Source organism: Python bivittatus, unplaced genomic scaffold, assembly GCF_059951505.1.
Source record: "Python bivittatus isolate LINGU-HERP-01145 unplaced genomic scaffold, Pbiv_v1 ctg000690_np1212, whole genome shotgun sequence".
Taxonomy (NCBI): Eukaryota; Metazoa; Chordata; class Lepidosauria; order Squamata; family Pythonidae; genus Python; species Python bivittatus.
The window spans coordinates 7,089,272-7,109,738 of record NW_028277096.1 but is presented as its reverse complement, the minus strand read 5'-3'; the positions used below and the strand labels follow the sequence as shown (position 1 = coordinate 7,109,738).

The following is a 20,467-nucleotide window of genomic DNA, read 5'->3' as shown; positions in this document are numbered from 1 at the left end:
TACTCCAATTACCTAATTTTTCAGCAAAATGCACAAAGATAAACATACAGGTAGTCCTTGACTTACAACAACAATTGGGACCAGAATTTCCACCGCTAAGCGAGGCAGTCATAAAACGTGACTGCATTACTTAGCAACGGCAATCCCTGCAGTCCCAGTTGCCGTCATTAACTGAATCCCATGATCGTTAGGTGAGGCAACTTCCTGCCGGCTTCCCACAAGCAAAGTCAGTGGGGAAGCTGGCAGAAAGTTGCAAGTGCCAGGCTAGCAGGCAGGTGGCTGCTGCCAGGTGGGGAAGGAGGGAGAGGGTGTGCAGGTGGTTGAGAGAGGATCAGGGAGGGTGTGCAAGGGTGTGAGGTGGTGCTCAAGTGGCATGGGTCAGGGAGGGTGTGCAGAGGTGCACGACTGTGCGAGAGGCACTGCACAGGTCAGGGAGGGTGTGTGGGGGGTGTGCAAAAGGTGCCGCATGGGTCGGGGAGGAGGTGCGGGGGTATGGCGCAGGTCGGAGAGGGTGCACAGCAGTGCACAAGAGGTGCATGGATCATGGAGGGTGTGGGGAGTGCATGGGGGTGCGCAAGAGGGGCTGTGCGGGTTGGGAAAAGTGTGCAGCAGTACGTGAGAGGTGCCGCAGGGGTTGGGAAAGGTGTGCGGGGGCGCAGGGCGGGGTGGGTACGTGGGGGTGCGCAAGTGGCCGGCACGATGCGAGCATAGAGGAGCTGGGGAGGGTGCGTGGGTGGGGGAGACTTACCCCAGTGACTTGGGGCCTTCCCTGCTGGCCTCCCCATTGACTTTCTGGGGAAGCCGGCAGGGAAGTTTGCAGATGGTGATCACGTGATCGCAGGGTGCTTGGCAACTGGTTGTAAGTGTGAATGGGTTGCCAAGCACCCAGATCATGATCACATAACCACGGGGGTGCTGGGACAGCTGTAACTCCAGGACCAGCTGTAACCACCATTCATTCAGCACCATTGTAACTTTGAACTGTCACTGAACAATTGGTTGTAAGTCAAGGAACTACCTGTACTGAGTTGTTTTTAAAAAGCAACACTCTAGTTCATATTTGTAAGACACAGAAGGTAGAAAATTGAGATCTTCATTGAACAGCTTAAATTGGATCTTGGTAGCACACATAAGCACCATAACAACCCACTGGCCTCTAAAATAATGATGGTGATAATGGGTAGGAGACTATCAATAATACGAATAGTAGTAGTAGTAGTGGTGGTAGTTATTATAGTAACATTTTAAAATAATAAATGAAACTGGCTGAAATCTCATCAGAAGGCCAAACTGGCAGGATCTCACATGATAATTTGGCCACTTTTAATTTTGTTTAGTCGTTAAGTCGTGTCCGACTCTTCGTGACCCCATGAACCATATTGCGCCAGGCCTTCCTGTCCTTCACTGCCTCCCTGAGTTTGCTCAGTTTCATGCTCACACTTTTAATTAGATGTGCTTTTTTAAATATATATATTTATTTTTGGCATCTCTGACCATGCAGAAACACATGATGGTGACCCCTGCTTGAAATAATTATTGATTCATGTTTTAGAGAATACCCAAAAGGGAAGTAACTGCTTCACCAGAAAAAAAAAACAAAAACTCAAATTGGTACCAGAGCTATTGGTTCAATATGAACATGCACTCTGTCCTTCAGAGGCCTGCTATGAGTTTATGAGAGTATAACAGAAATTTTAAAAATTTTAAAAATAGAATCTAAAGAAGATTGTGCAATAAAGAAAATTAAAATTGTTTGTGTGGCAAAATGGGGAAACACTTATCTTTAAATTTTTAAAGAGAGTGTCATGAGACTTCTGGGAAACCACTGACTTAAAAGGGAAATTGAATTGTTGGTCAATCCCAAGATGAGCATATTATGTGAGTGTCTTATAGTCAGAGGTGTCTGCAGAAATGAGAAAGGGATTGAATGCCTCCAAGTGAGACAGAAAACAACAGCTGTGGAATGAAACTAATGGAAAATATGAGAGAAAGCCTTTTAGAAAAGGCAGAGAAGGAAATCCACAATGTGACATTAGCTGTGAACTCAACAGTGGCTTTTAGCATTTGGAACATATGGACACAGGTCTCAACATGGCAGGATGAATTATGACATGGTAGTAATTTTGTCTGTGGATAATGAGGAAATGTGAAGTAAATCCTGAGGAGATACGATATGGAAAATACAATGGTAGTTTCAAATACAGTCTGAATCTTACTCCATGAAAGATCTGGAGATACTAAAGATCTTGCTTAGGTTTCACCAGGCACAGCTGTTGCACTGCCTACAGCTCAGAAGGTTAAAAATTGCTTATCTAAAGTGTTAAGTGTGTCTGCTGCAGTTGGATGTGGAGGTTCAATGTACAACAGATACTCAACTCACGCAAAAAAAAAAAGTTTCCTGATTCAGTTCGGCAAGGCTGAGATAGAGCTACCTTCCTCAAATGCCTTGCTATTGTATCTGAAGATCTCTGTGCTGGGAAGCTGGAATCAGAACAGTCCAAGTTGAGGGAGAAGAAGACGGTGATAAGTCTAAGGCAGCTTAAAAGCTCGATCTTACGGATGCCTTGAGACTTCTATAGAGGAAGATTTAATAAAGCATTAGAGAAGAAAAGTGCAGTCTGGAGGCCAAGACAGCAGAGCTGTTGTTCCATCATATGAAGTGTTAAAGCTAATACCAAAGAAAGCTTGGAGATGCGGTTGCAAGCAGCAGGTGGTTTGAGCCTACTTGCCTACAGCTGCCAGTAGCATGGGGCAGTAAATTAGATCATTATGAAAGTACAAGGGAGTCCTGCAGGGTGACCTCAGGTAGAATTCAATGAAACAAGCTCTGAGCATCTAGGAAGGAACCTGGAGTGTGGATAATCTTGACTCAGAACTGGTACATCAGGAGTGATGGCTGACACCATCATCACATCATCACATTAATTTGGTTCAAGATTGATTTATTGACTGCTTATGTGCCATCAAGCTGGTGTTGCCTCTTAGCAACCACATAGATTTTCTCCATGACGATCTGTCCCTAACCTAATCCTTCAGGTCTTCCAACGGTGCACCATCACCACTATAACTGAGTCCATCCACCTTGCTTCTGGTTATCCTCTTCTCTTTCCTTCCACTGTTGCCAGATTAGAGTCTTCTCCAGAGAGCTAAGTTTTGCATAATGTGTCCAAAGTAGGATAATTTGAACCTACTTACCTACCTACCTGCCATTTGTGGCCTGAGTGAGAACTCTGGATTGATTAGTCCAATGATCCATTTGTTTGTTTTCTTGGCTGTCCATGTATTTTCAGGAGTCTTTTCCAACACTAAAGTTCAAAAGCATCAATATTCTTTCTAGCCTGCTTCTTCAAATGCAACTTTCACTTCCATAGAGCGTCACAGGGAATACCGTGGCTTGCAGTATTCTGATTTTTGTCAGTATAGGCATCTGAATGTCTTTTCCAAGGCCTTCATGACTGCTCTCCCAAGGGCTAGTCTGCAGCGTATTTCTTGACTGCTTGTTCCTTTACTGTTGATAGTTGATCCTAAGAGGCAGAAGCTACCCACATTTCAATATCTTCATTGTCAGTTCTTTTTTTTCAGGTCAAAACTTTTATTAAAATATATAAAAAGTACAATCAAAATACAAATCAGAAGATATAGAAAAGAGAGAAGATAGAACTGAAAGAAAAAGACAAAAACTAAAAGAGTGAGATCAAATAGAAAGATGAAACAAAAAGTGACTTCCGACTATCTCCGATACAGATATAAGTACAAATTTTTAAAAAGTTAATCTCTTACCACTATTTAATCCTAATTCACATTATATCAACACAAACCATCTAATCATTAAATCCCACAATCAAAGCTTCATTTTTTCCCAGCCCAAGCACATAATCTAGGAAGGGTTGCCATGAGGAGACAAATTTAGAAACAGTATTATTTCTTATTAAGGCTGTTAGCTTCACCATTTGAGCCAAATCCATTAATTTAATAGTCCACTCTTCTACTGTAGGTATTTGTGAGTCTTTCCATCTTCGTGCATATAACAGTCTTGCAGCTGTGATCATATATAATCTTCATTGTCAGTTCTAAGACTGGTAGCTGTTGTACCTGTTATCATTAGTTTGGCCTTCTTTATATTTAATCTCAGTCCCATTTTTTCACTGTGTTCCTTACTTTTACTAGGGCTTGCAGACCCTTTGCTTTTTTTGGCTAAGATAGATTTCTATTATTAAATTGGCTGCATTTATATAAGATTTTAAGCATGCCAGGCAAAGTTGTGGTTTGGTTAGGTTTTTGTGGCTCAGCATGTTATGCAAACCCAGCCCATTTGATGTGTTTATAGTGCACACCTTCCTGAAGAGGCCACCCTTGGATTTTGATCACTACTTGCCAGTCTCCAGCCTTCCTTTTCTAGGAAGAGTTGTTGAAAGTGTGGTGGGAGTCCAGATATAGACCGTTGTGGAGGGAACTAAAGGGAATTATCTGGACCCTTTCCAATCAAGATTCAGACCTTGACCTGCAATGGAAAAGGCATTGGTTGTCCTAGTGGATGACCTATAGCAGGACCTGGATATGAGGACTACATTCCTTCTAGTCCTTTCAGATCTCTCAGTGGCCACTGTATGTTCCTGGATTGCCTGTGAAAGTTGGGAGTTAGGCACTGTTTTGTAGTGGTTCCGAGTGGGCAGTACCAGTTGGTGTTAATAGGAGAAAAGAGATTGTCCAGGAGATGGCTTACTTGTGGGTGTTGCAGGATTTATCCCTTTCCTTCCATTATTTATCCTCTGTATAAAGCTTTTAGGTAAGATCATCTCTTGGTTTGAGGTATGGTATCCTCAGTATGTTGAAGATACCCAATTATACATTGCTACCTCAGGCTGAGCCTGGGATCTGGTGGAAGTTCTAACCCAGGGCCTAGAAGCTATTAGGATTTGGATGGGTATAAACAAGCTCAGACTTTTCCTGCAAGACAGAGGTGCTGTTTGTCCAGAAACCAACTAACCCTTTACCTTCTCCAGCAATAATTCTGGAGACGGAAGCACACTTCCTCAAGGAATAGATCCATAACTTGGGGGATTTCCTAGGCTCACTGCTATTGCCAGATAGGTAGAAGAAGTTGCAGCCCTTTCTGAAGCATGATACCCCGGCAGCAGTTACCAATGCCCTCATCATCTTTCATATTAACTTCTGTAATTTGCTTTACAAGGTGGTGCCTTTAAAGACTATCCAGAAACTGAAGTTGGTTCAAAATGCAGTTGCCTGCTGAGGGGTGAAAGCCACAAATAACACTGGTGCTGTGAGCTCTGCATTGGCTTCCAAGCACAATCTTAACTGGTGATTGTAACTTATAACACCTTCATGGCCTGGTACTGAAGGCCCAGATACACCAAATAGAACTGACTCCTCCAATTTATTCAGCCAAAAGAGGGCTGTTAAGAGTCCCACCCCCAAATAAGGAACAAGGGGAGAGGGGAGGAGCAAGAACTCACTGCTGCTCTGTATATGCTTCAGAATACTTTTCCTCCTGAGGTTCGTTTGGCACTTTCCCTGGCCATTTTCCAGAAGACTGAACACTTTAAATCAGTGTTTCTCAACCTTGGTAACTTAAAGACGTGTGGATTTCAACTCCCAGAATTCCCCAGTCAGCCATGCTGGCTGGGGAATTCTGGGGGTTGAAGTCCACACGTCTTCAAGTTGCCCAGGTTGAGAAACACTGCTTTAATAGTTGAGAAATGCTGGGGTTCTGGTGGGGCAGGGCTGATTTTATCTGATGTTTTATCTTTTTATTCTATAAACCACCAGGAGTCTCTAGGAGTCTGTGGTATATAAAAATAGTTAATAAATAATTCAGTGTGCTGTGTGAACTCAGAAAATGGATTAATTCAGCAACCAAATTAAATCTGTTGTGCAAACTCAATGTTTTGCTAATTAATGGATTACCTAAATACTTATCTGAGTCAGGGATGATTGTCAGTCTGCCTCTTCTCTTCTGCCTGTTCTACCCTTGCATGACCCTGGCCTCCCATCTGTATGTCTTTCCTTGAGATGTGATGCTTTCCTCTCTAGAGTGTGGTCAAATCTCATTCTCTGGCAGTGTGAAGAGGCCTGAGCGTCCTCCCAGACCTTCAGTGTCTGAGCCTGCGTATGATTAGTTTCAGGACTCAAACTGAATAATCTTTCGTCTCTTTCAATTCTTCTTTTGAACAGGAGCTCTGTGATACTGCTGGGACAGTGGGAAGAATCACCACAAAAATGGTGGTTGAGAAGTAAGTACTGGAAGAGTGATGAAAGCTCATGTCTATCCATCCCTATTCCAGGTGGCCGGGGAGCAAAAATACCACCCTGAGTGCTTCAGCTGCCTGAACTGCCAGGTGTTCATCGGTGATGGAGATACCTACGCGCTGGTGGAACGATCCAAGCTTTACTGGTGAGTGGGAGTTTGGCTGAATTGAGTCATAGGGATTTTCCCTAATTTTAAGCCCACAATGACAGCCCTGTAAGTTAGCTTGGATTGAGAGAGAGAGTGATTAGCCTCAGTTTGCTCCCTGGTCAAATGGGAAGTTGAACTTGGAAAAACCCAGTCCACGCCCAACATCCTATCCCTATATTGTATCTCTTATATTACGTAACCTTCACTAGGAACACAGTGCTAAAGATTTCTCAGTGAGTCTGCTGTGTGGAACCAACTGAGATTCCTGTGATACCGTAACTATATATTGGTCCGAAAGCCTGTATGGATCATTTAGATATGTGGCAGAGGACCAGACCTGATCTTAGCAAGAGGCACCCTGGAAAAAGGCTATGAAAGAGATCATAAACTTATGCCAAGAATTGTAGCCAGAACCTGCCATCAGCTACACTGTGTTTTGGGTTTGGTCTTCTTACCATCACTCTCTGAAGCAAAGCCTAGAACTCACAGTCTCCTGGTTTCTAGCCTGGTGCCTTAACCACTAGACCAAACTGGCTCTCAAATCAAACTTATTTGATTTTATCAAACTTGTTTGATTTTAAAACTTAATATTTTGATTTTATAAACTTATTTTGATTTTAAACTTATTTGCTTATATAGATCAAACTTAGGCCCCTGTCCCTTCCCAGGAGTGCTGGGTTTACCTCCTATGCCTTTATTTGCAGATAACTTGATTATAATCAAACAGTGGGGCCTTTTGTTGAATGCCTAGAACTCAAGCCTCATCTTGACCCCATGGAGCTGCTGTGGGGACAGGAGACTGGTGGTGCTGGAGAGATGGAGACAAGGAAAAGCAGTTATAAAAAGGAGGGCTGAAGATGAAAAGCAGAGCAACAGTAGCAGGGGGCTTTTGACTTTCCACTGCACCTTCCAGTCCTGTTCCAAGAAAATGAAACAGGCCCAGTACAAACCTAGAACTATACAGGCAACTATTGTTGTGCATCACCTATTTATTGCATCCCATTTTTTTTAAATTCAGAAACTTACTTTTAAAGAATTCATCTAACTTCCTTTTGCTATACTCCCCCCTTTCCCCTGTAAAATAAAACTGAGTTTTTGTTCATTATTGCCTAGTCAGCTGCTTATGAATTGCATCCCATTGATGGGACGGGAGGTTTGTTAGGCTGTAGGCATCAGACACAATATGGGGAGGGTGTATCTTTTTGTTCCTGCCTTGAGAATGGTTGGTCCCACCACTACAGGAGGGTTAGGTAGAGCAAGAGAAGTTACAAAGGGCTGAGTGAGAGTTTATCTTTTTCCTGCTTTGCATGATAAAACAGTCAGCAACATTTTTAGTGCAAAAAAAAAGTGGCAAGTGAAAGCCACAGCAAAGACCCGTTACCTGTCCATTCGGAGAATGCCCTCGATAGGCCTTCTCAGTGGAGATAAGCGTCTCCACTGTACACGGCAGACTGCATTTAATACTCCATCTCTAGCCCTCCAGAAATGTTCATTGCTTGAAGCACACTATTTTTTTCCTGAACTATAATAAATATTTACCTCTTTTACACTGCAGCAGAAGTTTATTTTGCATGTCCAGAAAAGTCAGTCTACTACATCTTTAGAGTGGGGGTGCTGACTTATTTCCAATGGAGTTTCCTCCTTCAGTTTAATCATTTTTATTGAAAGTGTTAATAATAATAATAATAATAATAATAGTAGTAGTAGTAGTAGTAAAAGAAAATACAAACTAAACTCAGAAAGAAGAGAAAGTAAAGAAAAAAGAGAATAAAAGGTGTACAGAAGAAAAGAAAAGAAAAAGAGAAGAATAATTATTCTTGTTCTTTTCTTTTTCTTTCTCTTTTTTACTGGAGTTACCTCCTTCAGAGGAGACATATTGGCGCTTCTCACCTCAGGAGGCTTTTAAAGCATTCTTCAGTCAGTTTCTGGTGGCACCCTTGGGCTCTCTCATCGTGAGGTTTGGGAATGAATGTCCTAGCTTGTGGTGCCTCTTCTTCCATGTTGCAGTGGGCACTGTTATTACCAGATGGTGGTGACACCTGTGATGGATCAGCTGCTTCCAGAATCTCCTGGCACCCGGATTCCACACACTGTCACCCTGGTGTCTATCCCAGCATGTTCCGAAGGCAAGCGGGGTTTCTCCGTCTCCATTGACAAGCATGGAGGTTCTGAGCACCCACATACTGTGCGCGTTCGCGAGTGAGTACAGACTGCCAGCCATTAGGAAATTTTGTCCTTCAGAAGTTGTAGAACAGGTGAAGTTGCCTCCCACATCAGGCTTCTGGGGTCTTCTGAATGAAAGAGAATGTTTACAACTGTTTGGCATTCATCCAAGCTTCTCATTACAAATGTAAATTTTTTAACATTATGTGTCTGAAATTTGATGGGCATTTCTTTTTTACCTCCACCTAGTCTTATTAGCATATTTTTGGTTCAGATAGGCTTTAAATAAGAATTGTCCTAAGCTGTCAGATTTCAAATACCGATTACCATTGGATGTTACCAATCAGGTCTATAATACAAGTCATGCATTTGCAAGCTGTCTATCCAATATCATGGAATTCTCAAGAGTGTTACATGGCAAATAACTACAAAATAAGAAATCACTCAATAATTACTTGTCAGACACAGTCAGTCTGCTACTGTTGGAATCAAATAACTGCATATTATTTTCAGGGAATATTTGGTAATATAATTGAAGTATCTGCAGAATATCATGAGAATATGAGTGTTGAATTCACAAGAGAAGGGCAACTGACAAAGTAAAAACCTGTTTTTATTCTGGAGATGGAACTGTTTAATAAGTTCTATCCATTTCACAAATCCTTTTCCAGATGTATTGACTGCAATACCTAGAAGTCCGAAACTGGATGCTTAGGAGTTGCAGTCCCAACACATCTGGAGGACACCTGGCTGAAGAATGTGGGTCTACATCATGTTGATTGATCGTGAGAGGAGGGTGATGGAATCCAAGTATTTTGATTCCTCTTCTCTAGTTTTCAGTGGAAGCTCTAGCATACGTATCACTCTCCTGAGGTTTAGTTTGGGAGGTATGTGCCAGGACAGAGTAACCTCAGTCTGCCTTTGCTGCCTCATTTTCTATCCCTAGATTAAACCCAGACTGCATAAGCCCTGATATGAAGAACTCCATCCATGTTGGTGACCGCATCCTGGAAATCAATGGCACACCAATCCGTCATGTCCCTCTAGATGAGGTGATCTTTTTTTTTCAGTACTGAATCAATCATCCTTTTCTCATTTTTGTTTCCATAATGTGGCCCCATGCCTGTCAGGACGTATTGCTGCTCTTCTCAGCCTGCCTTCTCTGTCTCTACAGATCGATCTTCTGATCCAAGAGACCAGCCGCCTGCTGCAGCTCACCATCGAACATGACCCTCATGAGATGATTGAAAGCAGCCCCCTCTCAGAGCTGCGCAGTCCCCTCCATTCACCCAACCATACACCATGCCCAGACCCTTCAGCCATTCGCCAACGCTCTGTCATGTAAGGATCGAGTAGAAGATGGCTCTGTGAAGTAGATTCCCCCTCCTCCAGACAAGAGCCTTTCCTTTCATGCTAGAGAAAAACAACTAGGAAACCGTTAGTGCTTTGTTCCCTAGTCTAGTGCCCTGAAGTTTGTGTCAGGACAGGACTTACAGGACTTACAAAATTCCGAGTCAGGTAAGGCAACAGACTGGGAAGGCTGCCCTGCGATTCTACATGCAGGGGCAGGCAGGAAAAGGAGCCACTTTGAGCAGAATCCCCGGTAAACCTGAAGATGGTGCCTTCTTGGCCAACTTCCATTTCTACTTTTCCAGTCTCATGCTGGCTTCATTCCCACATCGCCCTTTATGTACTTACTGAATTAACTTATTTCCTGGGTTAGTACAATACACCAAAGCAGTGTTTCTCAACCTCAGCAACTTTAAGATGTGTGGACTTCAATTCTCAGGATGCTGGCTGGGGAATTCTGAGAGTTGAAGTCCACACATCATAAAGTTGCCAAAGTTGAGAAACACTGCACTAGAGTGTAAAGGAACTAAATGGGCTAAATGGGAACTAAAATTAACGCTAACCAAGTTTAGCATATTTGTGATACAGCTGCTAAGAGAACTGGGTAAGTGTATTATTCAAACACTGCCTCTCTCTGCTTAATAATTTACAGTTCCATCTGTTGGTGACCAACACACCCTAGGAAATGTCTTTTTCCAAAGTACATCAGATTCCTCCTTGTAGGCTCCTTCGTATGCTTGCATTTTCTAAGATTCTGTGCATGGGACAATATAGAGTAAAGACAGTTTAAATTTGTGAATTAGCTATACTCTAGCAGAGGTCAACAGCTCTCAGCAGTTCTGTAGGTTCATCAAATGTGGCTATTGTGTGGGGTGGGGTGCAGTTGTAATCAGTGCTTTCCTTAAGGCAGGGAGAGGAACATTTGTAAATATCAAAAGACTGGGGTTTTTTCAAAGTTGCAATTTCTTTTTTTTTAATTGCAACATACTCTATAACGCTGCCCCATGCCTGGCAGAGAAGCATTGCCACTCTGTCTCAGCCTGCCCTTTCTGTCCCTCCCAATTGATCTTTGGGTCCAGGAGACTCCCTCCAGCTTCTGTTAAACACTTTCAGTAAAAGTGTTTATGATTAAATAATTTTAAATAAATTACATAAATTGATCTAAATTTAATTCTAATTGGAAAGAAGTCAGCTGGCTTGTTTCTAGGAACTATTGGTGGTAAGCAGTTTGTCTTGATGATAACCAGTTGGTTATGGTTTGGACACTGCAGCAAACCGTGGTTTCTCTAAGACAGATAAGTCTGATGCCATGCTGGAAGAAAAGGGGGAGCATGTGAGCCCAGGAGGTATGTGCCTCATAGGGAGTCACTGAGCAGCAGAACATCAATAATAACTCAGGTTGCCCAGCCCTGATTTAAGACAGGTGCAGATTCTACTCATATGAAAATGGCCATTTTGTAGTGTCCAGATCCACAGAAGGTGAGGATAAATTGCAAGCTGTGTTCTCCTAATTAAGCTGGAATTAAGGGCAAATGGGAAGCAGTTCATGATGAAAGCCCCCCAGTTTCCCTCTGAACCTAGAGAAAGAGATCTGTGGCATCTGGAAGTTGTTCTTTTGTGAGAAAGGCATGCCTGATGTATACTTGAGAAGAGTGTTTCTTCTTCTTCTGCACAGGAGGAGCTGCAGCATTGATAAGTCGCCTTGTTCCAGTTCTCTGGGCTCCCCCTCCTCCCAGAGGAAAGACATTGGTCGCTCGGAATCGCTGCGTGTTGTCTCCCGTCCTCATCGTATCTTCCGCCCCTCAGATCTCATTCATGGCGAGGTGTTGGGCAAGGGCTGTTTTGGGCAGGCCATTAAGGTACAGGCATGATATCTTATGCCCTTTCCCTGGATCTAGATTATTGCTTGATCTAACCAGCTTGTTGATGGACTTTCTATAATGTATAGGACTTTCTATAATGTATAATGAGCTCAGTGGCTCAAGGCTCTAAAAATCTGAGGAGGAGGTTGGACTAGCAGATACATGAAAATAATTGCATTGTTTAGCTTACCCTAGAAAATTGAAATTGAAAAAATTGGTCCATGCCCACACATATTCTAGGGGATACTAAATACTAGACACTTCTAAGGTAACTCTCAGTGTGACTCCCCTCGTTGCCTTTATCCTAAAGAGAACTAGGGAGGGTCAATTCTGTGACACTTACTCAAATTACCTTCCTGCTTTGGACTCGTATTTTGTTTATCAGACCCCTGCAGCTCTTCCTCTTGTCTCTGAAGGTTATTTTCACAGCCCATTACAGTGGCCTCTAAGATCCCTTGTAACTGTATGATTCTAAATGTTTTATCCTCATTGATGTCCTAAACACCATCTGCTTCCTTCACCAGGTGACACACCGGGAGACTGGAGAAGTGATGGTCATGAAGGAACTTATCCGTTTTGATGAGGAGACCCAAAGAACATTTCTTAAAGAGGTTGGTCTGCTCCAACTTAGCCCAGTTGCTATAGAACTTCCCTTTCTGCTGATTTCCTACTAGTATAGTTTAAGTTTTTGCTCTTTACTCCTCCATATCAGATGTTGCCTAATTTAAATCTGTGCCCCTCTTCTTTAATCCATATGGCGATCCCTGGTATTCTGAAACTGTAAGCAAGGATTTCTGATTCCTTTAGGTCTCATACAGAGAAGTACTGTAGTATTCTATGATTAGTTGTTCCTCCACAATATTTTCCACAATGTTCATTCTGTGGTGTCCCCAAAGCTACAGGGCTTATAGGCAAACAGGCAGTGGCCAATAAGTTATAAAACTGCCAAACTTTTTCTGATGGCTTTATGCCCTGTAGTTTCCTGTCCACACCAAGAGATCTTGAGAAATGCAAGATTAACTGTCTTGTGGTTTTGTTCCTTAGGTGAAGGTAATGCGCTGCCTGGAACATCCCAACGTGCTGAGGTTCATTGGAGTCCTCTACAAAGACAAGAGACTGAACTTCATCACAGAGTACATCAAGGGAGGCACACTTCGTGGGATCATTAAGAGCATGGTGAGGGCATAGAACTTACATAAGATCTAATGTGAGAACATCAAGCATGCTGAGCGGGAGGAGAGAGAGCAGGATAGACAGTCTGGCTGGGTTCACACAGCACAGTGAACTAGGGTTAATAAAACGCAATTCCTGTGTTCATATAACATGCTGTGCCCAAGCAACTTGTATTATGACTTAACATCATGGCGTAGTTGGCACTACATGTTAAGACAGTGCTTGCGTTCCCATCCTGAACCACAATTTACTCAATGGTCCTTTAGTTTAGTCTAGCATTTGTCCAAACCCAGCTTTTGTGCACTGGAGTGATATCTAAGCTCCTCCAACTTTCTCCTCCTCCCAGCTCAAATCAGGTTGATTCAGAAAAAAGGCAAGTTATTTTGAGCGTTTGCAAAAATAAACTCCATTTCAGTGATGACATCATGATGTCCATAGCATCGATTTGACATCATGCTGTGGTGGTTTTTATGGGCATCACTGTGTGAACATTGTCATAAGGTAGTGGGTATTTTATGTGTTAAGCTGCAATAATGCACATGCGTTTATACAGTACATTAAATTAGAAATGGGGATTGACAAATGCCAACAGCTTTCAACTGGGGGAGATCTTTCCAGTATATATATTGTAAGTGAGGCTTTCTGTCTTTGGCCTGGTCCTCACTCACACAACAATACTTTCCCATTGCTTCATTTTGAACTGAATAACCCCAGAGAAATAATATGATGTGATGATGTTATTGGTCAGAGAGGCAGACTTTTTTTTTTGTCTCTATTGAGGCAGTCTGTTCAAATAGCACCTGACACTAGTTGAAGCAGTCACAGTGAAACTGTATATAAGGATGTGTTCATGTATATCTGGATGTTTCCCCAACTTTTCAGATTCTCCAAATCCCATTTAAATTCCCAAATGAAGTTCCCTAGCCATCCAAACCATCTCTCTATTCCCCACCCATTCATATCTTTGAGAACTGTTTTTGTACCCCACAGTCTTTGCAAAATTAAGAAATGGGTTCAGCCAATCTGGATTCATGTTCCAGTCCACCTTCATATCCTCCACTCCTCCATCACTATTGGATCCTAGTGACCTTCCCAACCTCACTGTTTCCAGTCTGATTTCCAGACAGGATGTTTACCATATAACACCTCCATAGTCTTCTGCAAAATTATTGCAGCTTAACATATAAAATACCCACTACCTTATAACAATGTTCACACGGGGGCACCCATAACAAGCCACTACGGTATGATGCTATGGACATAATGATGTCATCATTGAAATGGAGCTTATTTAATGATTGAATGGTGTCTGATGCATGTTTGTAAATCACATCTTTTGCACAATAGTATCATCACATCTAATCTTACCTGTGTCATCATTTGCCCCTCTGCCCCTCCTTGCAGATGCTCTGATAGAGCTAAATTTTAAAGGTTTGTTTAAATAGGGCCAGGGGTGGGGAGGAGATCTCAACCCTACTGCTCTCTCCACACCCTGATAGAAGTGAGATGCCCCGGGTTTTTTTTGCCCAGACAGTCTTCACCCCAGCTTTTCCAGATACCTCATTCACCAGCAATGTTTCTCTTCCAGGACAGTCAGTATCCCTGGAGCCAGCGGGTCAGTTTTGCAAAAGACATTGCTTCAGGGATGGTGAGTTCTTTGCACTCTCCTATTGAGTGAGAATAAGTTTGCAGCAGGTTGAGCCAGCAATTCTATGTGGCAGTGTTTCTCAACCTTGGTAACTTTAAGATGTGTGGACTTCAACTCCCAGAATTCCCCAGCCAGCATGCTGGCTGGGGAATTCTGGGAGTTGAAGTCCACACAACTTAAAGTTGCTAAGGTTGAGAAACTCTGCTATGGGGCATCAGGAAAGGCTCTTGCGGGAATCGTTTTAAAATTTCCTATCTTATTCACTGGCATTTAAAAAGTATGTGAGCAATTCATGAAGGCTGTTCACCAAATGAAGCCTCCATGACTTCAAGCGACATACACTTGGTACAAATAACAAAGCAAGTTACTTGTGAGCTTTCCAGAATAACTCACTGGCCAGTCTTGTAACCACAGTGCTGGATTGTGTGAACTTTCTGAATTTGATTCAGTTGGTTTCATTTTTACTCACTTATGAATAAGGGTAGGCGAAGGAGATTTGGTACATGCAAAACTAGAGAAATCATATTGCTGCTAGAATTAACTGTGTACTTAACTCACAATGTTTCCTGTGCTTTGCTCCTGACCTAAATTTTCCAGAGCACTATTTAAAAAGTGTGGTTCTGAGACCTTAACTATAGATGTCCAGAAGCAAATCCTGCAAACTGAGGCAGGAGGGTTCACGTACTGTATGCTACACACTAGTTGGGTCAATTTTCATTTTAGAAATCACAGTTCAACCTCCTGTGAAATGGGAACAATTAAGTGTATTAAGGGTAAGAGCATCTAGCAGTCCTGGATAAAGTGAGGTCAGCAATATCCTTTTTAAAAAGAGAGGAGTTATGAAAGAACTCTAACAGAATTTCTAACCATCCTGTTCCCATCCCTTTCTTTCAGGCTTATCTCCATTCCATGAACATCATTCACAGGGACCTCAATACACACAACTGCCTTGTGCGAGAAGTAAGCTGGCACTGGTCAAATGCTTAATTCATTAATTAATTTAAGTTTTATTTGTATTATTTGCTTTGTTAAGTTTGTTTCTTTTTAAAAAATAAAAATAATTTTGAAAGCAAGAAGAAAGTGTTGCTGGTCACATTTTGAGAAGGTAAGTTATGAAGAGTAACCTTAGTTTTTCAGAACATCCTCTTAACAACAAATGAAGAAGATTATTATAGGTCTTGAATGTAACAATCTCTGATTCATGGAAATATATGACATTTTAGGATGCAAGATCATAGAAACCTGGCTCTGTTTTCAGATTGTACTTTGTTCCAAACCTCTGCTTTGTTTCAGATGTTTGTGTGAATAAGAAAGTGAGAACTTGGAACTAGTAGCCAAGTTCAAGTTTGTTCCCTCTATTGTCTCCTACATTTTTAACAAGTTAACAGGTAGATTTCTCAGGGGCAGGAACTCATTCCTTGACTAATCCAAGACTGATTTGTTGTTTATTTTCCTGAAAGCTAAAAGAGGGAATTGTAAATAAAATTACAGGATCATACAATTGGAAGAAACCATTTTGACTATTGTTTCTCAACCTTGGCAACTTTAAGATGTATGGATTTCAACTCCCAGAATTCCCCAGTCAGTGCCAAGGAGCCAACGTTGAGAAATCCTGATTTAGGCCACTGAGTAACTCCCTGTCCTGTGCTGGAATCCAAATTAAAGTATCTCAGATAGATGGCTGTCCAGTCTTGCTTGAACACATCCAGTAAAGAAAAACCCACTGCTGTCTCAATAATTGGTTCCACTGTCAAACTGCTCTTGCTGTTAACAAATCTTTTTCTAACATTAAATCAGAATCCATCCCATTATTCCATTTTCTGCACTCTGGAATGATTAAGAACAGGTGTGGACTTTCAGGGTGACATCCATTCAGTACTGTTATATTGCTCCTTATTCAGCTTTTCTCAAGGCTAAATAAAGTGGCTGGATATACATAAGATGAGCACATGCTACCAGATCACTTAAAAATGTAGTGATTGTATGTGCATCAAATGCTAAGCTTGGTTAGATTTCATTGTGGTTAGTTTTGTTGTTGTACTTTGGAGGCTTAATATGTTCTGTCAACCCAGCCTGTTTGGTTAGTTTATGCTTCAGGTGTATCATACAAATTTAGAAAATGTATTAATTCAGTCATCAAGTTTTGGGAGAACCCAGGTACCCACTCAGGGTGTTGCTCACCCTTGTGTTGCCTTGCTTCATATCAGGATTCTCAAATTTTGCAATACTTTCAGCCCCCTAAAATAGTAATTATACAACTCCTGCCTCATAAATAAAACTAAAAATGTCATTGGGGTTGGGATTAGACAATAAACATACATGCCATTTACTTTAATATTTACATTATTTATTAGATAAAGCAGTGGTTAAACTTTACAGGTTTTTTGCATGACATTTCCAGGTGTCATTTTACTTTGCTTGGATTTAGATTCTCAGAGACTAGTGTTTCTCATAAATAAAATACTGAAATCAGTCTTCTCTATTAACAAAAAAATGGATGGAAAAATTTTAAAATGTTCAAATGCTGATAGAAAGATAGTGAGTAGTATGTTCTCACTACAAACTAAAAACTAGAGACTACAGAAGCAGTTTCTGTTTCAAGGAATTAATGTTTGACAAAAGAAGTGAAAATAGCTTTCTATACTTCTGCCCACTGTGGAAGTGAGAACTGGCTGTGTGGGGAGAAAGCAGTAGGAATAGAGAACTGTAAAACAAGAACAAAAACAAATGGGTCCCGAATGCCTGAGGACTGAACGCAACGGTGAGTTCCAATGTGAAAGAAGTAGGTTCAGGTGGCTTGGTCATATAGAGACAATGAACAAGGATTGAATGGCACAACAAATACAGTATGGGACAAGTGAAGGGGTCAAGAGGATCAGGAAGACAGAGAGAGTCATGACTGGAGAAATTAATGAAGTCCTCAGAAAGTTTAATTAGACTTACTTCCCTCTCTTTTTTCGGATCTCATTTTTGAAATTCTTTTGGCTTACTATCCCCTATGCCTTTTCTGAGCTTTGCACAATTTTACTTACTCCAGAAGGGAATAGTGTGATTGGTATGTATGTAAGAAAAACACATGTAAAACTATCAGATACAGCTAGTCCTTGTTTAGCAATCACAATTGGGATCAACAACTCAGTTGTTAAGCAAATGGTTGCTAAGTGAAACCACGACTGTGCTCATGATCTTACTTCGACTTTCCTTTGCTTTACAGACCTGCGAAGGTCGTAAAGGCAAGGATTGGTTGTAAAGTTACTTTTTCATCACTGTCATAACTGCAAACGGTCACTAAATGAGGCAGTCACTAAACAAGGACTACTGTATATCAGTGATCATGCTTTCTTGACTATATCTATATTGAGTGGTCATCTTTAGTGTTTCAGGTACCATCTTGCAAAAAACTTTTCTATTTTGAAAGGATGGAAATTTAAAATAGGAGATAAAAATACTGAAGTTCATGAACATTTACACTCCCAAAGACTATAGATATACTACTACCTACTACACCAGTGGAGATGCCGAAGACAAATATTTCTAAGAAAAGCCAAGTACACCCACAGTTCTCAGTGTCAAGAACTCTCCAATATCTGATAATAGTTTGTCACATGATCATTAAGCATTAGTTGTTACACTCTGTAGATATGAGAATTTTGTCTATTTCAGTTGAATTAACCCCTCCAATTTAATCAAAGCTAATTAAAAAAAATTATTGACACTTTTGATGTAATGATATTAATAGATAAATTAATTGGTATGTGAGTATAAAATAAGTTCATTTCAAAATAACATTCTATAACATAAATAGTATTTAAAATAATCAGGTTCAGCTGCTATTTGTGTTGCTTCAAAAACAAGCCACATCTGTTTGAAGCTGGTATTGAGAACAACACAAAATGGCACTTTCTCCTTTCTTAAATACTGTCTAGTCTGCCAATAACATTAGAGCATTGTAACTGTAGGTGCTGAATCCACTGGATAATTAAAAGAAAGAAAAAAGGATTATTTCTGTCCCTTGTGCAGAACAAAAGTGTGGTGGTGGCTGATTTTGGCCTTGCTCGGCTGATGGTGGATGAGAAGAACCAGCTGGCAAACCTGAAGAAGCCTGACCGCAGGAAACGGTACACGGTGGTTGGCAATCCTTACTGGATGGCTCCCGAGATGATCAATGGTGAGTGGAGCAGGGGGGTTGGGATGGAGGCCCACCAGGGCTGGTTGAATTGTGGTCAGCAACTGCGGGAAGCAAGGATCGTGTTTGGGAAGCTATCTGGGAAGCCATCTCTGTGTAATGGGAAGAAGGAATAACCCTGAGGAACACAGGAAGAGCCTCAACCAAGACAATAGCCAGATAAAAGAAGTCTGAGTCCAGGGCAGAAATGTAATTTGAGAAAGCATCTCAACAGGAACCTCCCTAGTTCTCATGAAAATAAAGGGAGGGAGGGGAGAAGCACGTTCAGGCTTGCAAGATTCTGTTACTGTAACCTCATAATAAAACTAGTATAAGCATGCATGACTTTGGTTTCCTACTGTGGTCTGCTTTGAAGGAAATAGGGAGGCAATGCCCATTAGACACAACAGGAACAGTGCCAAGGGCCTATGAAATGTTTGGGGCCTACCAATAAACTTTAAGTTTAAAAAAATCTGAAAAGTAACTGTGAAATCAAAGTTCATGTGTCCTAAAATTAAGTATATTTAAGTACTACTTTATTATGCATATACTTACAGCAATTTGATTTTACGACTTTATTTTAAATTGTTTATTTTAAAGAGTAAGATATGCATTTATATTTATAACCTTAAGCATCTGGATTATCACTGCAATCAGGGCCTACAAATATTTATTTATGATTTATTTATTAAATGCATATGGCTGTCCATCTCAAGTGCATGACTCTGGGTAGCTAACAATTAGAATCAGAACAAAAAGAGTAAACAAAATTATAAACAACATAATGGCAGCTGAAAAACCAACCCACAACAACACTAATAATCATCCCAGCTAGCCTAACCAAGAAACCCACAACATCAGGGCTCCAGGCTCAATGGCAAAGCCAGGTCTTTAAGGCCTTGCGAAAAGCCAGCAGGGTTGGGGCCAGTCTGATCTCTGGGGGAATGATGTTCCAGAGGGCAGGTGCCATGACAGAAAAGGCTCTTTTCCTGGGTCCACCACATGGCACTCCCTCACAGACAGGACCCATAGCATGCCTAGGGCCTGCATGGGTCTTAGTGCAGATCTGGGCAGTCTTTTTGTGATCAGGATGTCCTGTTTCCTGGCCTCTGAGGCATGGTAATGATGCGGTGTCATCTCCAGGGAAAGGAGTGGGCCAAATTCTTTCCTCCCTATTTGATTTTTGGAGAGTTGGAGGGGTATTTTCACATATGTTAAAGGTACAGGTTAATGCACCTTTAACATGTTAATCCTATCGAAATCTTTCCATATCTATTTCGTTCCTTGTTTTCTTGGGGGCGAAAAATCCCATTGCTGTAATTTGGGTGGCTTGCCCTAGGACCTTCTCCAGAACTGTCCCTTGGGGCTGGCAGACTTCTCACTCCATCTGACTTTAAATTAAAAAATAATTCAGTGGGAACTTAGCCTGTTAAAAGCAAAGCATCAGCTTCCAGCATCATTTTCCTTTCCAGAAATGCCTTTGGATCTCGCGTTGATCCTAGGAGCATTCTTAGACAATATATTGGTGGGTGGCTGCAATGCAATCAATGCTTGGCCTTTTTTCTGGGCACATCAAAACTAAGATAAAGTGGGGGGAAAAGAAAGGGGCAACTTCATTTATGGCTACTTTGGGACAGACCATCCCTATCATGACAGCACATGAGTCCTTATGGCAGCCATTTTGTGAGAGC

General features: G+C 41.5%; 1 protein-coding gene across 2 annotated transcripts in view; it reads left to right on the top strand.

Annotated features, from left to right (window-relative positions):
- Positions 1-20,467, top strand: part of LIMK1 (LIM domain kinase 1) — a 48,343-nt gene that overhangs the window by 19,892 nt on the left and 7,984 nt on the right. For both annotated transcript variants that reach the window (XM_007436980.3, XM_088152392.1), the window contains 10 exons: positions 6,303-6,412; positions 8,423-8,614; positions 9,525-9,630; positions 9,753-9,919; positions 11,604-11,787; positions 12,315-12,401; positions 12,835-12,966; positions 14,552-14,611; positions 15,506-15,571; positions 18,632-18,779. In XM_007436980.3, the coding sequence (XP_007437042.1) occupies positions 6,303-6,412; positions 8,423-8,614; positions 9,525-9,630; positions 9,753-9,919; positions 11,604-11,787; positions 12,315-12,401; positions 12,835-12,966; positions 14,552-14,611; positions 15,506-15,571; positions 18,632-18,779 (1,252 nt within the window). The remainder of the gene's footprint in view (positions 1-6,302; positions 6,413-8,422; positions 8,615-9,524; positions 9,631-9,752; positions 9,920-11,603; positions 11,788-12,314; positions 12,402-12,834; positions 12,967-14,551; positions 14,612-15,505; positions 15,572-18,631; positions 18,780-20,467) is intronic.